The sequence below is a fragment of the Cornus florida genome, unplaced genomic scaffold, assembly GCF_030987335.1.
Source record: "Cornus florida cultivar Cherokee Brave unplaced genomic scaffold, ASM3098733v1 CherokeeBrave_3.0.0_Hap2_Chr03, whole genome shotgun sequence".
Taxonomy (NCBI): domain Eukaryota; kingdom Viridiplantae; phylum Streptophyta; class Magnoliopsida; order Cornales; family Cornaceae; genus Cornus; species Cornus florida.
Genome location: NW_026775573.1, coordinates 30,035,741 through 30,049,956, shown reverse-complemented (window position 1 = coordinate 30,049,956; position 14,216 = coordinate 30,035,741). Strand labels below are relative to the sequence as shown.

The window sequence follows — 14,216 nt, the reverse complement described above, 5'->3', positions numbered from 1 at the left end:
AATGGAATGGACATACGGATTTTAATGCTAGACTCCACTCAAAGGTTCATGCTGTGGTGTATTGAAATGAGAAACACAGATGTAAGAACTGAATCTAAGAGGAGTCATTATACATGCAAAAACCAGCTTGTGTTGTGCATGCCTCAACCCTCGGATTAGGTTAAATTGAAGTCATTATACATGCAAAAACCAGCTTGTGTTGTGCATGCCTCAACCCTCGGATTAGGTTAAATTGAAGAAAGAAAGAATATTTACACATAACTAGCTTATATACACTGAGTCACCTTATTCTAATCTACGAAAATCAGGTGTTCACTTAGCTTTTAGTAATAACCATGTTACAGCCATGTCAGAAGACAATAGAAATGAATTGTTTTTAAATTTTCTCATCTCTATTATAGTTCAATCACCAATACAAGTGCCAAACAAGTGATACTTCAGTTATTCACACCTCAAACTTTTGTGTAAGCAATAATTACTTTCAAATTTATTAATATGGAAGTTTCTGTTTCTTCCATGAAGATATGCAGGCCTCATTACACCAAAAGAATTGCTTTATTCTTTGGCAGTGTAATACTTTTAGTTTCATATCACTTACTACCGTTGGAATCCTATAACTAGACATTTCACCAATTTGCACACATTTTTCCTCCTTTCCTTTAATTGATTGCACATAATTGCAACATCTATCACCGAATTTTTTTTTTTTTTTTAAAGTAAAGTATCAATAGAAAGCGTTCAAAGGGGAACACATCAAAAGCTAAACATCTACCCACCAAGGTTTTTACTGAATCTATTTGTTGCCATAAAACAAAGCATCGTGGCTAATGATAAGACCACCATCACATTAAACTTTATTCAAAATGCAAACATGTAAACAAATGCACAGATCAGACTGCATATGAACAAAATCGATCAGTTCAAAACATAATGGCCATGAAAGACTAGCACAAGCACGACATCAACTCAACTGCATAAAGCAGAAGATAGAAGGCAAAAAGCAACAAACATATAAAGCAACAACAACAGTTGACGATCATCTATATACATATTGAAAACCATATAAATTATTCAAAACAAGACATGTTCCTGACTGTCTCTTATGCTTGTAATAGACACACACACACCAAAACAAAAAAAACAAAAAAAACAAACCTTAATAGCATATACATTGTACTACCTCCAAATGGACTTGGAATCAGCATTCAACCATGATCAAGGGTCGTTCAAACTCCCAGGTTCCAGTCCTCTCAAATCACAATGAAGCCTGAATTTCCGCAGCGCTGGAAAATGAGGAAAGGCTCGGCCAGGTTGTGGGATGCCAACATCTGGCAAGAGATCATAATCACCACCTATAATTCTTGGAACCCACAATGGATTAGGGTCTCTTCTAACAGGCAAAAGAGATGGATAGGGAAGCCTCCGAAAATATTTCAAACCCATCTTTCTCCTTTTCCTACTCTCACAAGACTTGGCAAACTTCTCTTTCCAATGGCTCCCTCCATGTGATCCTTCCACATTGCCAAACTGCTCCACAAACTTCTGCTTCCACAAATCATCGTTCGAGGACAAATAGAGCAGCTCCGAACATACACATCCCGCTTTAGCAAGATCAACACCGGCCAGTGACTCCAAAATCTTAAGTTTAAGGTCAGTGGGTAAGCGCATAAAGCAAGGTGGAGGTGCCAAACCAGCCTTCTCACATAAATCAATTAGAAGAGGCAATGCAATTTTATCCTTTATGATCTTCCAAAATTCAAACACCTCCTTTTCAGGGTATGTATCAGAATACAAATCCTTTCCATTCAATTCCTCAAAGGAACCACAATTCGCCCACACAACATTCAAGAACGGAACCAAGCGTTCTTTGTCCAGGTACACTTGATAAGAGCCAGGAAATCCATAAATGTTGAGAAACTTCCCTAAACTCACAAACTTCAATACAACAGTTTCAACAGATCTCACATTATCAATAATCTCAGGAAGAGTGTATGAAATTACCATCTTGAACGAAGATGAAGGCCATTCGGCGGGATTAAACCCATCAAGAATCAATTTTGAGACAGGGTCAACTCTAACAAAGCCAGACTCTAGCAAAACAGCATGAACAGCAATCACCAAGAGCTGATAACCACCACCATCACCAACCACCTCTTTCCCAAACACTTTCCTCAGAAAACAAGGCACAGACCTCCCCTCTTCAGCCACAGACCCATCATCATCAACATCCATGTACTCAGTTCCAGATACAACCGAATTTTTATCTTCTTCAGGTTGAATCTGAGCCTGCCCAGATTCAAATTCTAGGGTTTCTTCTTTACCTAGGTTTTCAGTATTCACCCCTTGTTCTTCCTGGAAATGGGTTTCTGTTGTTGGGGTTTTCTGTGAATTCTGAGGGTGCTCTGAATTGGGTTTTTGAGGGGCCTGGGATTGGGGTGTTAGGGTTTCTGTCTCTGAGGAAAACCCATTAGGGTTGAGCGTGTAGAAGATAAGATCGCCAGATGTGATACCTAGAGACTGAAGAGAGTCTTGAGATGAACCTAGAATAGAGTCCTTCCGATTAAGAGAAAGGTGTATGGAAGATGAAGAAGAAGAAATTCTCTGAAGAATGACATCTTTGAGGTTTTGGAGAGAGGATGAATTGAGGACTTCGATTTTTAGGGTTTCTTTGGTTTCAAGTGATCTCAGCCTCAGTTTCATGGTGTGAATTTGGGAATTCAATAGAGAATTTGGGTGAGATGAAGCGAAGAGAGTTTTGATTTGAAAAAATGGATTGTTGTGTGGTCGCTGTGAGTTTTACTTGTTGACGAAGAATATGAAAAGAAATCAAGTCTTGAGTAATAATCATGTGTAGCTTTGTATCCCTGCTGTATAAAATGGAAGCTGTATGGTTTCAACCGGTACCGTCCATTGTTGGTGATCTCACAGCGTTGAATCGAACTGAGGGTATTCTTGTAATTTAACTACATTTCGTAAAACACCTACCTGATAAATTATGTCATTTCATGAGTAAATTTATTTCAGAGTCCGTCAAGAGAGAATGGGTGAAAATAATAAAATTTAAGCTTGGTACATTAAAAAAGAATACGAGTATGTATCTGTTTAGGAAGGGGCAGAGCCAATTATGGTCCAGCTCCAATCTATTATATATACGTACATATTTTTAATATATACATATACTTACATGGTAATTTTAAATAGTGTTCCCCTCAAATTTTCAAATTCTTCTAATTTCCTTTTAAAAAAAAAAAAAAAAAAGTTACATATATCCCTTCTTCAAGGATTACAATATATTTTTCCTTTTCTAATTTTTGTTTCCTTTTTAAAAAAATTTCTTCTTTCACTTATGTATAATGTATTTTTTTATTTTTTTAAACTTATTTCTTTTTATCGATGACATTTGTGATTCTACTTAATTAAAATATTATTAATTAATATTTTGATTCTTATATTTGTAACTATATTTTTTTTACAATATTTATTTAGCATATTATTTTACAACTATTTTTTTCTTATTTGCCTTTTTGATTTAAAAACATTATACTTCCTATTTGTCATGTTTATTAATTTTTTTTTTTTTTTTTTTTATAACAAGTGCATTGTGACCCCTCTGAAATAAAATTCTGACTCCGCCCTTGTGTTTAGCAATCATAGTTGTTTTGTGCTTTTGCTTTGATCCCAAACAGAAGTAATATTTCTGCTTTTAGGGTGTGTTCAACACTATTTAGAAGCTTATTTGGTAACGTAAATTTGTTACAAATTTTTAGAAGTAAAAACATGAAAGTGTTTTTGGTAAAAAGTATTACAAGTTTGATATTTTGAATGATTAGTTAAAAATATTATTTTTTTTTTTTTTTTTTTTTTTTTTGTTTGAATGGTTTGCTACAGTGCGGAAGCAAACGAAAGTATTATTTTGATGCTTCTAATTTTGGCCTTAATTTTGGAAGCGTTTCAATACTATTTAAAAGCACAACAAATATTACTAAACATATTTCGTGCTTTTACTTCGCTACAGTACACTAGCAAAAGTAAAAAATACAAAGCAAAAACACTAACCAAACCGGCAAAATTTACAACTTGCTCAACATGTTTTGCTTCCTTGACCAAATTTTGTAATGATAAATTTTGTCCCATCCCTTGTATGAAAATTGTAATTTTCCCAGTTTGCATGAAAAACTTACCCTATTTAAATCTTGATGTTTGCCGATTGCATCAATATCTTTTGCGGAGTGAGGTTCTCCTCTTATAACAAGCATAATTTACATAAATTCATGGTCTGTTTTGGTTTCCAGCAGAAGCAAAATTTTAAACTAGAAACAGGAATTAAACTCCTTGATTTTCGATTTGAGAAAGAGCAACTACTGCAATTTACGTCGTCTTCTGAAATGGAGAACCAGAGACTCGTTTCTTCCCATTTACAACATCTATATGTATTTTTACATTATTTTGGTAGAGTTGAAACTGGTGAAGTAGTCTCTACTTAAACATGGAGAGGTTATGATTACATAATAATACAACTGGTTAAGTACAGCCTCTAACTGAACCATGTAGAGGTTATGTATAATACACAACAATACATACAACTATCCTATTTACAAATCATTTCTGAAAAATGGATCACTGAAAAAGGAGCTGGAGAATGTCCCTCCTCCATTTGGGAAAAGGGTAAGGAAACAGATGAGGGCGAGGACGAAACCCCACGCATACCTGTCGTCTCCCAGTGGGGTGATCTCATCCTTCGCCGGTACTTCTTCTCCGCCTCTGAAGAAGGTTGCAAAAAGCCCCCATGCCAAACAAAGGACGCTTCCACTCAGGCCGCCAATGCCGAGCAGGAAAGAAGTGCCAAAAGATAACAAACTGGCAGTGCTTCTTCCAAACATTGCTTGCGCTATGCGGCCTCCTTCAAGTCTTCCACATGGCAACAAGTTCAGAGAAGTAACCACCATGCCTATAGAAGATTGAGATCAAGGCAGTCAATATATGGATCAAAATTTCTAGGCTACCAATGCCTAAAATTTTAGATAAAAGAGTCTATTTACCAAGAGGAAAGGCTACAGAAGGAGATTAGTTTTAGCAAACATATCAAACGGGAACTGTAATTCAAACAGGGTTTTACCTATTAACTGCTTGAGCAGTTCAATTCGGACATCAGCAAGTTTTAGCAGTGGATTATTATGTCACTATTTCAGTCATCAGAGTGGGTTCAATTATTTTTACTTGCTTCTTTGTCTGCAACTTTATTTGAAATTCAATACAACCGACCTGTCTAAGCTCAATTAGATTTAATTTAATTGCTTGTCAATACTAATAGTTGTTCAGGATTCAGTTATTGTCATCCCTCAACCAAACACCGAATCAGGCTAGATATTCTTTCAGTAAAGATTGGATTTATGAGGCTGAATCAACAACAGAGTCAAGCCAAGCCAAGAATTCATGTTTTAGAAGTAGCAGTTGAATTTAAACAAGAGGGTTCCATTCATAAAATCTGGATTCTAGACCCGTAAATGTGGGACTTAGCTTGTGAAGTAGATTATCCCAGCTACTAGAACTCGAATCAAGGAAGCCGTTTCCCAATTATTTGGGGTCGGCTACATAAATCATGTTTCACTATTTTGCTCTATTTAAGGTTATTGTCTCAGTCCAAATAAAAAAATAGGTACAAGGCAAAGAAACTCACCTAAGAGTCCAGCAAAAGCAAGGGGATCAACAGGAACTCCCACACCTTCAACTGCATAAGGTAATACATTTCCAAGATCATCCGTATATGGTCCAATAACAAATTGGATGAAAGAGAGCAAAGGGTTATTATAAAAGAACTGTGGCCGTATGTACCTGCAAAAGAGAGAATAACTTTACGGTGGAAAAGCCAAAAATTATAGTACTTGTTTTCTTCCTTAACCAAACAAGTCAAAATACATATATACAAATACAAATATGCACATAACATTTGCATACGGTAGGCATATAAAACAGATTTTATTTTCCTCTCTATTCTTTGAAGCTCATGATTGACTTACCAGCGGCAACAGAGATTTGGAAATCTTCAAAAAAGATGCCGGTGAAAAAATTTACTAATTTGGAATAAGAGAGAATTATCTGACAGGGCATTAAAGAAAACTTACAATGCATTGTCACCCCCATTAAAGCTGCCATCAGCCACGAATGCAGCAACTGCAAGTACTAGCGATGTCAGGTATGCACTAGCTGTCCGTGCCACTGGAATATCAAAAAGAGCCTTTTTATTTGGCAACAGAGACTCATAGTTGTTCATCACGCCCAAGCATCCCGTCCAATTAGAGGGCACAAGAAAAGATGGGCTGAGCTTAACACCGTAACGAGCTGTCGTAACCCTTGTGGCTATCTGCAAAGCGTAAAACCAGTGAACGTTCCATAAATGAAATGGAAACTTCAAGCATTCAATACATGAAAGATGCAGGAGTTTCTTAGAATCATCGTGACAACATGACACGGTCTTTATCACTAAAACTTTGCAATTTGACACTTATTTTTATGAATGCTGAAAATGGATCACATGCAAATCAAACCAGGAAAAGAATATGACTCCTTGAGACTGCACGGCCATAAGCTTTTGATGTTCAATTTTTACATGCCAACTTTGTTCAATTTTTACATGCCAACTTTGAACTAACTTGCCAATGTCATTAGTTGATAGTTTCAACTTTCAATAGCTTTCCCTTGCTATTCTTAAACACAGAATTATATGAGGCAGCAAACAATTCTATTAATATGTACCGAGAACCAAGCATCCATGTAAAACAACATATAAAACCTAAATTCACTCAAAAATTAAATTGGGCTCTATTCTAAAACCACTAGATAATTATTGTCACTTGTAATTTGTAAAAGGTTAGTCAAACAAAAGCATGGAATAGTTTTGAGTCATTTTACTCCAATACTACAGTGAGTTATCATGTACAGTGTCTACATATAAACTTCATACAGTAAATTAAAAATTCCTGAAAATCACCAAGTTGCATGGCTAAAAAGGTTAGAAATTATGAAGCAGGGAACATGCAACTTTTAAAGAGATGAGATTATTACTCTTTGATTAGCTACTACAAAAGGAATAGATCGAGCTGGATATCTCATCTGAAAACCTACACCAAAAATATCAAGAAACAAGCGTTGAAATAGACTTACTGAGATAACTCTAGTGATCCCATAGCTAAAAGTTCAGCAAGGAACAAATCCTTGCTGGTGTTTTAGTGTCTAGCCTCTGCCTCCCCTTTTAGGAGAGCTGGGCTTCACTAATTCAACTGATCAGAGTGCCAACAAGAAACATTTACCTTATGAATGGTTTACATCTTATACCAAAGACATAGCATAGCCAGTTAAAATGTAGCAACATGACATCTAAAACAACTGGACTGGTTTAGGGGTTCAATGCTTATTGCCATCAATCAGAAAAAAGGATGACTTACATCTTACATGGGAAATCTTGAGGAATTTCTACTAAAATTGGTGGCACAAACCTAATGCTCATGAGTTCTGTTCCCCCCTGAGCATGTCAACATTGGATGACAGTGTACAATCAACATTAAGTACAAAAGCTCTACTACTACTTGTTGGTGCTGCATTAAATCACACCCACAGTGAGATCCAATATAATGCTAGTCAACAAAGCATCACACATGCAAGATCCCAACACTTAGCATCGCTTTTCGAAAACCCTGTTATACCTATAGATGATAAGATATAAATTTGTACTTTAAATAAATCATATAGGCGAAAAAATAATAATAATAATAATCTGAGACCCTGAACTTAATCATGTTTACCTTCTAAACAGCATTCAAACCCTGAAGTATTATTTGGTTCCCTTCTCAGTGCCCAAGACTCTCATTTCTGATTCGAGTTTTTCCCCATCTCTCCTTCACATCTCTACAAAGGGTTAAGTGCACTTCACACCCCTTTAGTGTACTCCAAATTGCACAATCACCCCCTACTTTCTAAAATGAGTTGTGTCAATCCCTAATTTTGAAAAAAATGTGTGAATACCCCCCTCAAACCATTTTCAGTGACCTGTGACATAGAATAAATATTATTTCATTTTTACCCTTTTGATATTCCGAAAATGCCCACTTGCTAATTCATTATATAAAGTTTCCCTTTTAACCTCCCTCTCTCTCTCTCTCTCTCTCTCTCTCTCCACAAGGCTTCGTTGGGATCAGTGGCAGCATAAAAAATAAAATGAAAAAAAGAAAAAAGATTTGGAAGAAAATTTTGAAGGCTAATTCGGGAGCAATTGCCATGATTCTTTCTTCTCTGAAACAGAAGTTTATTGATGAGATTATGTATAGACAAAAATAATAGTGCATTAGTGTGAGTTCATAATTCATAAATGCTCAACCCCCATCCCCAGAAATGAACCGCACCGAGAAAAATGCTTAACCCATACCAATCCGAACAGCAAGACAACGGTTCAAATCTGTTAGGTTATGCAGTTTTGGGTTTATGTGAAAATCTGATCAGAAATGAGCCTGCATGCATGCAAGAGCTTTTGTAGGAAAAGAGAAGCCCCAAAAAGAAAAGGCCACCATGCATAGCAACATTACATACCAAGAGTAAAAACAATTAAGTGGTGAACAAAGAGTTGTTCAAAGATATAGTAATAACAATGAACTTTAATAATGAATGAAATATGTTTAATGAAAACTTATCAATTAAGATAATTAGATGGAACATCAATCGTAATACCATAATATAGAGGAATTGAATCCATTTTGATTGTAACTAATGCATATAATGTTTAATATCACCATCAGAACCTCTAGTCCCACGCCTTGATGTATTCAGCGAGAGAGAGAGAGAGAGAGAGAGAGAGAGAGAGAGAGAGAGGGAGAAGGAGGAGGGGGGGGGGGGGGATGTCTAATTTGGTCATTTGGATCTTTTTTTAAATAATGTAAGAAATGTTTGCTGTAAGGGTATTTAGGAGGTCTTTATTTGCATGCTTTTTAAACTTGAGGGTGTTTATTGAACATCACGGGGTGTATATGCACTGTAAGGATACCAGACGGTTGTTAAGTGCACTTAAACCCTCTATAAATTCCGTACTACACTCACAGGTCAGCATCTCTCATGATTTGAGAATCTCTCATAACTCTCAACTGATCATCTAGACACCTACTTATAGAGTCACTCATCCAAGTTTTTCGTTAGACATGGAATAGGAATTTTTTAGAAGCCAAATAAATCCTAACAAGAACTTTCTTAAAAACAAACTCTACAAAATAAGAAACCTAGTTAACATATGAACTTAGAAAATTTCCAGCAATGCAGAGTGAACTTGAGTGCTTGCCTCTATATGAATACAAGAGCGGACAAAACAAGCAGGGTCGATCTTCCTTCTATATTTTTATATTAATTAGTTTTACATTATGTTCATGGTGCCAAGCTCACTTCCTTAGTCAATTTAAACTGATCTTTTTACTATGAATGTTAAAATGCAACTACCATCCACTGGAATCGACGCTCTTGGTTGATTGCTCCACTTTGAAGTTTTATGTTCAGCCATCCAACCCACGACATGTGTCCATCAGAGTTTCTAACACCCGATTGATCTATAAATGCCCATTCCTAACAAGCATCTATCTATTATGTTTATGAAATATTACATATACAAAATAATGGTATCTTTAAATGTTCAAAAGCATTTAAATTTCAAATATCTTCTGTTGCAAACAAGCTTACCTTAATTCCTACACAAAACTAGGGTTGTAAGATTGAACAATATATCTTGAGTCTACGTGACTACAACCAAAGAAAAGAATGAATATGAAAAACAACAAAGAATGTGCCGACATTTTCATCCTCACAAATCTAGGTTAAGGTAATATGAGAACTTAAAAATACAGGGGAATTTGGGTTGAAAAAATTTATTAGTTTGTAGGTCATATGAGAACATAACCATGACCTAGGTTTGATCTTTAGAAGGCTTACAATAATGTTTAAACAAGTTTTTCAAAACTAAAAATCATCGATCGATCAAAATATAATGAATCGATTGAACATATTTGAACAGGTTTTAATTGAAAAACAATGAAATTCGATCATTAATGGATCGATTGGACATCACTCAAACCAACTCCAGAGAGCAATAATCGATAGCTCAATCAATCAAACCTGACGGTCAAATTGCGGACAGCGTTTGACTAGGATCAGTTTTGGAGGCTTACAAAAATCAAAATCTTGAAAGGTTTAATCTTCCTATTTCACACAGGACTTGTATGTTGGGTATAAATATGGGGTTATATTCAGTCTAGGATTTTCATTATTGAGGGATTTCATATGTTTTAAAGGGAGAAAACTTTGAAAAATCTATCTAGTGTTTTTATAGATTAACATATCATATGTGATTGCGTGATTTTAAGTAAGGAGTCGACCAGAGACTATTCTACAAAACATTAAGCTGGTGTTTCTGAGAAGAACAAAGGATTGAACAACCTTGGAGAGCAGACTACTGGGTGAGCAAGATTGTAGGTCGAGCAGGAACATTTGGCATGAGTTTGGATTTGAGGTAACTAGGTGATTCTAGGATTAGAATCAAGCAAATGGATTGTCTGTGCCTAGACCGAGGGTCCCATGGTTTTTTCCTTTCTAGCATTTTTCAGGTTTTCTTTATTTTTACTGGTTTACGTGGTTGTAATTGTGATTGAGGCACATGGATAACTGAATCAAACTGAAAATCGGACAAATTTGAACTGAATTTCGAAAATTTTAATAATTTATGGACTAGTGCAGGTAAACTTACCTCAGAAACTCCCAAAATGGAAAGGAAGCCGCCAAAGAGAGGCACAACATCAGCTATGTAGTCATCAAATGTAGCATCAGGCTTAAGGAAGAAGCCACTCATCAACGCAATTGTACCAAAAGTTGTAACACATAAAGCTACTGCACTAACATAACCCAAAGGAGTGCTCAGCTTCGTTGATTCAAATTGGAGATCCATCTCTGCTTTGGGTTGCACCATACAAACCTTAAAAGATAGAAATTAGAAGAAAAAAAAATAGTGTCGTTAAGACAATTGTAAGATATTAACAAACATAGAAATTTCAAAAGATAAGAAGAACATGTTTGTGTTTCATTTGCACGTGGACAAAGTTTAACTACTTTAAGCGAGTGAGTGAAACTTGAGATTGAATTGACACAAGAAAGACAATTTCAGGCAACATAGACTACAAGAAAATTGACCTGCCCCCTTGGATTTTAAACCTTCCAATGATTACTTATATGTCAAAGTTCCCTCATTTTTTAGCAAATGGCATTTACAAACAACCTTTTGCTGCGAGACAGCACTCTACCAACGGGAATATGGCTACAAGCACTTAGCATCATGATGCTACAGTTGATACAAGATTATATGGCCGATGTGCTATGGTTCATTTTGTTGATTATTTACATTATTCAATAAACATGCCATTCAGTAATGAGTAAAGGTCCTCAAGAACAGCATGTGGAGAGAAGAGGATGGTCTTAGTAACATTAATTGTTTGATGAATAACTTGTAGATATAACAAAAATACCTGTATCATTAAATAGCTTTCTGAAACACTGAACAATCAATTCAAAATGAATAAAAAAGACACAAATGTAATCTAGTACCTGTTTTGTAATGTCATCAGTTTTTTCTTCCATGAACCACAGGACAACCTCCCTCCCTGCTGCTTCAGATAGCTTCTGCTCCAATTTGGGTACGACTTCCTCAATGGGCCTCCTCAAATTCCCAATAAATATTCCCCCATCACCAAATCTCCTGACATCGGTTGCGAAAAATGTATCAAACCCAAAGCAGTTCTTTAACTGTCATTTCAAAAACCACTCAAAATTACACATGTTTGAATTCCTTGGCATATAGTGCAACCCCAAAAAAACCACAAAACCAACATGTTACATATTCAGAAACACAGATAGATACAAACACCATGTCATTTCAAAACCCACACAAAATTAGACATGTTTCAATTCCTTGCCATAGAATGCAACCCAAAAAACTATAAAACCAGCATGTACATATACACATATACAAATAGATACAAACACCCAAACTATATATATATAGTGTACTATATGAAATGTGTGTTAATTCAATTGTATGTTATATGAACATGAGAAAGAAGCAATCACCTTGTTGAGATCAAGAGCCTTGAATGTCTCCTCTGCTTTCTCTAGCCTCTCTTTCTCTCTGGCCAAACTGTCACGAACCACTCTATTTAAGAACTCCACAATTGGGTTATCACTACTTTCTCTATCAAGATCTTTGAGCTTCCTATCAGCCCTCTTCTTTTCGAGCTTTATTGCAGCCTCAATCGAAGGATTACCCATGAATTTCTTGAACTCCTCGTCAGTCTTCCAATCCAGTTCTTGCTGTTTCTCTCTCTCTTCAGATTCAGACTCGCCCTTTCTCTCCAATTCACCCTCTGCAGACAAATCCCTCTTCTGGGTATCATCTTTTTCTGAAACTACGGCAACCGAAGAAGAAGAAGTAGAAGGGTTTTCATTTTCTTGCTCAGCTTTGACAGAAAATTTGCAGTGTCTTTTGGGTTTTTGCCTGGAAAAGAGGAAAGATGAGAGGTGGTTTTTTTGGGCAAATGGGTGTTTGAAGAGAGGAGTAGAAGGCATGTGATTTTGGGTTTTCTGGAGAGCCCATGAAGAGCAAGAGTATGGAGTAGTGAAAAGAGTGGCCATTGATTGGAAGTGAATAATGAATTGAAGTTGGCAGGGAGCATTGTTGAGTTGCAGAAGTAGACTTCGTTTGGAGAGTGAGAGAGAGCGAGATTGGTCTAGAAAGTTGGAGAAGGTGCCCCACGGAGAAATTCAAAACTCAAGGCGCAAAAATGAAAAAAGTTTGTGGTTGCTATCTTGCTAGGCTTGATATTGTAATTTGGCCTTTTGATTGATTGAATGGATGTTCCTTCATATATATATATATATATATATATATATCGAAGTACGTAGTATTAGTTTATTTTTAAAAAACATAAATGTATCTCTTTATGCACAAAAAGGCAAGGATTACAAATCATTCTACCAAACATGAAAAATAAAAATAAAAATTCCTGAAAATAACAAATTACTAGCTACAGTATTTATACATATAAACTATGAGAAGGGTACTCGGCAATCATTTCTGTTTTATATATTTTTTTAAAAAGATTAATTTGTTGTAAGATTTTTTTAAATAAAAATATATGAGTGTTGCAAGACTAAAATTGCCATTTAGAAAAGACCACTTAGAGATTTTTTTTTTTTTTTTTTTTTTTTTTTTATACTATTCACTTCTTCAGCCTTTTTTTTTTCCCTTCGGTGCAGTGCTAAAACATTAAGAAGCATGATAAATTTGGTGTTTTCAATTTGAAGTTCTATTTCGCAACATACAGTCCTACACTTATACTACTCAGATTGTAAAAAAAAATTACCAGGTATTTTTACTTCGTTACGCTATACCACCCGTAATAAAAAAACACAAAACAAAAAAATTGTCCAAGAGGCCCTAAGTACCAATTATCAAATGCTTCTACATTATGAAAGTGGGAGGATCAGATTTTAAACATGGAAAAGCATATTGTTATTTGTTAGCAACAATCTGGGCTTCCGGCCCATAGGTTGATGGGTTTTTAGTGAGTATGTGCTAAAACTGATTTCAGCCCAAAAAGTCCAACTATTTCTAGCAGTGGCTTGCTGGGCCGGCCTAATGGCTCGAACGAGTGGAAAAACTAGAATTATTTTTTTCTGCAAATTCATTCTTGCCTTGATTATGAGGACTTAAAATTAAACCGACCACTAATGCAACTAAATAAAAAAGAAGGTAATAATGTTACGTTTAGGAGCATTGAATCAATACATCAAAATTGAGATCCAAAATAAATAAATTAAAACTTTTAATTAAATTTTTTATGATTCAAATTATAAGGTATCCTAAGTTGAGTTCTCTATAGAATGACATAAGACAAAACTTGGAAAAATAAATTCCTTTCTTTGTAAAAGAATCTTAAATTGAAGGCATCTTGGGTGCGGAGACTGTGGTTCTGATTGTCACACAACTAATTGTGTTAGTTTTGTTCATTTTTTTATTGTTGCATGGCAAGTTGTGCTTGACCAAAATTATATCATCTCAGACCATTTAATAATTTCTAAAGCACCACCCTGTCTAAAAATGAACTCTAAAAAAAAAAACTAAAGCCTTTTATGATTTTATG

At 35.4% G+C, this 14,216-nt stretch overlaps 2 protein-coding genes across 2 annotated transcripts; both read right to left on the bottom strand.

Annotated features, from left to right (window-relative positions):
• Nucleotides 1-1,012: 1,012 nt before the first annotated feature.
• Nucleotides 1,013-2,842, bottom strand: LOC132300125 (F-box protein SKIP22-like). The gene has a single exon (XM_059797088.1). It carries the CDS (start codon nt 2,698-2,700, stop codon nt 1,216-1,218), a length of 1,485 nt encoding a protein of 494 aa, XP_059653071.1. The 5' UTR covers nt 2,701-2,842; the 3' UTR covers nt 1,013-1,215.
• A 717-nt stretch (nt 2,843-3,559) lies between these two features.
• LOC132300120 (probable zinc metallopeptidase EGY3, chloroplastic) lies at nt 3,560-12,863 on the bottom strand. Its single transcript, XM_059797078.1, has 6 exons — nt 12,145-12,863; nt 11,623-11,820; nt 10,772-10,996; nt 6,123-6,361; nt 5,678-5,832; nt 3,560-4,948 (listed from the first exon to the last, which is right to left on the bottom strand). Exons 1-6 carry the CDS (start codon nt 12,703-12,705, stop codon nt 4,593-4,595), a joined length of 1,734 nt encoding a protein of 577 aa, XP_059653061.1. The 5' UTR covers nt 12,706-12,863; the 3' UTR covers nt 3,560-4,592.
• Between the last annotated feature and the right edge of the window lie 1,353 nt (nt 12,864-14,216).